Source organism: Buceros rhinoceros, unplaced genomic scaffold (assembly GCF_000710305.1).
Source record: "Buceros rhinoceros silvestris isolate BGI_N320 unplaced genomic scaffold, ASM71030v1 scaffold32742, whole genome shotgun sequence".
NCBI classification, from domain to species: Eukaryota; Metazoa; Chordata; class Aves; order Bucerotiformes; family Bucerotidae; genus Buceros; species Buceros rhinoceros.
This window is the reverse complement of record NW_010398822.1, coordinates 1-2489: the sequence shown is the minus strand read 5'-3', so window position 1 is coordinate 2489 and position 2489 is coordinate 1. Positions and strand designations below refer to the sequence as shown.

At 55.7% G+C, this 2489-nt stretch overlaps 1 protein-coding gene across 1 annotated transcript in view; it reads left to right on the top strand.

The window, feature by feature from the left end:
* Window positions 1-2387, top strand: part of LOC104489131 (OTU domain-containing protein 7B-like) — a gene marked incomplete at both ends in the record, with an annotated part of 4108 nt that extends 1721 nt beyond the window's left edge. The window contains 3 exons of the mRNA XM_010131251.1: window positions 710-822; window positions 1514-1641; window positions 2238-2387. Coding sequence (XP_010129553.1) covers window positions 710-822; window positions 1514-1641; window positions 2238-2387 — 391 coding nt within the window. The remainder of the gene's footprint in view (window positions 1-709; window positions 823-1513; window positions 1642-2237) is intronic.
* Window positions 2388-2489: the final 102 nt, after the last annotated feature.

Genomic DNA, 2489 nt, shown 5'->3' with positions numbered 1-2489 from the left:
CATTGCTTGAGCCGGGAGTCGAGGATCCAGAGCTCCTCCTTCCCAAAGCAGCAGCCCAGGGTGGTGGGTGCTGCCGTCGTTTCACAGCCCGCTCTGGGGGCAACGTTCTCCATAAGCTTTAAGCCAGCAATGGAAGAATTCCTGTGAACGATGTAACGAGGAGCGGAGAAACCCAACGAATGCTGCGCAGAACAAAGCGAGGAGCTGCACGGGCCACCGCTTCCCTGCGGCTGGTGGCTCGGAGGTGTTCATGGCAGCTTTGAGGACTTAGGGCCTGGATGCTGGAGCTCCGGTTACGGTGCCGGGGAAAGGAGGAGGAGGGGGGTGAGGCTGCTGCCCTTCCCCTTGCATGTCTTATCCCATTCCTGATACCCGTCAGCTCTGGGAGGGTGTTGGAAGCTGCTGGAAAAGCTGCGCTGAGGAGGAAAGGTGCCATTCCTCAACCTGATCCTCGACGCAGGCTTTGTAGAGGCCAACTGCCCCTCCCACCGTCTCTTGTCAGGGTTTAATTCCACCCCGCAAAAGGGAAAACTTCCCTTTCAGGAGGTTGAGAGCACGGATTTGGAAACCTGCGCTTTTTTGCATGGTGTATTGATTATTTTTGCATAAACCCTTAGGGAAAAGTTGTGGCCGCGTGTGTAAAACTAATCTGTGCAGGTTGGAAAATACTCACTTCAAAGATTTTTGGGTTTTGTTTGCCCTCTCCCAGTCTGGTCTTGTTTACACCGAAGAGGAGTGGCAGAAGGAGTGGAACGAGCTGATCAAGCTGGCGTCCGGCGAGCCTCGCGTGCACTACGGCACCAACGGCAGCGGCTGCGGCGGGTACGTGGGGGAACTCCCCGTCTCGGTGAAACGGTCTGAGCAAGCGGGCGTCCAGCGAGCCTCGCGTGCACTACGGCACCAACGGCAGCGGCTGCGGCGGGTACGTGGGGGAACTCCCCGTCTCGGTGTCGAGCACAGCCAGGCTCTTCCTTCCGCGCGCGGCTCGGGGCGGTTCTCCAGCGCTGGGGATCGCTGCCCTGTCCCGGCTTGTTTTGAGGGGAGGATGAAGGATCATGAGGAGCAACGAGGGGTTTGTAAAGCATCGCAGGGGGCGGTTGAAACGCTGCCCGACCCCTCTGTGGGGTAACACACCTGTCGAGCAGCAAAGCGATCTTTTCCTCGTGTTTCGTTGCTGATGGCTCTGAAATGAGGGTAATAAACAATAGCTGAGAACTCCGGCAGTGCTCACTTCAGTTCAAGAGCACTTTATCGCTGTCCCAGACCAACACCACCCAGATAAGAGACCCCCAGAAGTGCCTGGCAGCCCCATCATGCCTCCTGGGCACAAACCCTTGTCTTAGCGTGGGATGTTTTGGGGGATCTACACCTAAAATCTCAAATTAGGACTGAGATCAAACTGTTCTTGTGATCCCCCTCTGTGTGGCCGCGTGAAGAACCCTAATCCCGCTTTTAAAAAGCGATGATCAAATCCTCCAGGGGTGGAAATGAGTTTCTTTCTCCCTTCCCGAAGCGTTGAAAGCTCCGAAGAGCCGGTGTACGAGAGCCTGGAGGAGTTCCACGTCTTCGTCCTTGCCCACGTGTTGAAGAGACCCATAGTGGTGGTGGCAGACACGATGCTGCGGGACTCGGGGGGAGAAGGTACGAAGTGCTCGCTCTGTAAACTCCTGGTGAACTACACACACTCAAATGTCGCGTTTCCACGGGGTCTTTCTGCTCGGTGGAGCTGGATCTCGAGCTGGAGAGCAGAGCACGGGGCACGTTGTGCTGCTGCCGGGTGCCGTGGGTGATCCCACAGGGGGATGAGACACCGCTCAGCATCGCAGGCTCATCTTCTGCCACTTCTGAGCACGATGGGGCTTTTTTCCTACCTCTTTTGCCCCGACACGTAGGTGTAGAGGTGGGAAATTCCTATCCCTGCATGTCGTATTTTCCGCTGGCAGACTTGATTTCCTGACAGAAAAGACGAATCAGTTCCCAGCAGTCTGTGTGGGCACGTGAAGTGCTCTGTGGAGGAGTGAAGAAGAGCCTCTTTTAGAAAATACAGGTTCATTTTGCAACCGATGTAAAAATTACGTCTATTTTGGGTCACAGGGGTTTTTTTAGTGTCCCTCGAGCTGACAGATAATTGCAGGTGAAACCCTGAATGAAGCCAACGGCTTCTGGAGCAGTTTCAGCATAAAAACTCTTCGCTCCTGAACCCATTGTGACCAGTAACCGCCTTGATTTCCTTGCAGCCTTTGCCCCTATTCCCTTTGGGGGGATCTATCTGCCCCTGGAAGTCCCAGCCAGCAAGTGCCATCGCTCTCCGCTGGTACTGGCTTACGACCAAGCCCATTTCTCTGCCCTGGTCTCCATGGAGCAGAAGGAACCCTCAAAAGATCAAGGTAGGTGATAAACGAGATGCCTGACAGTGGAGCTTTGCAGCAGCCCTGTGGGGAAGGGCCTGGGGGGGGAAAGGCTGGACAGGAGCCGGCAGCAGGCGCTGG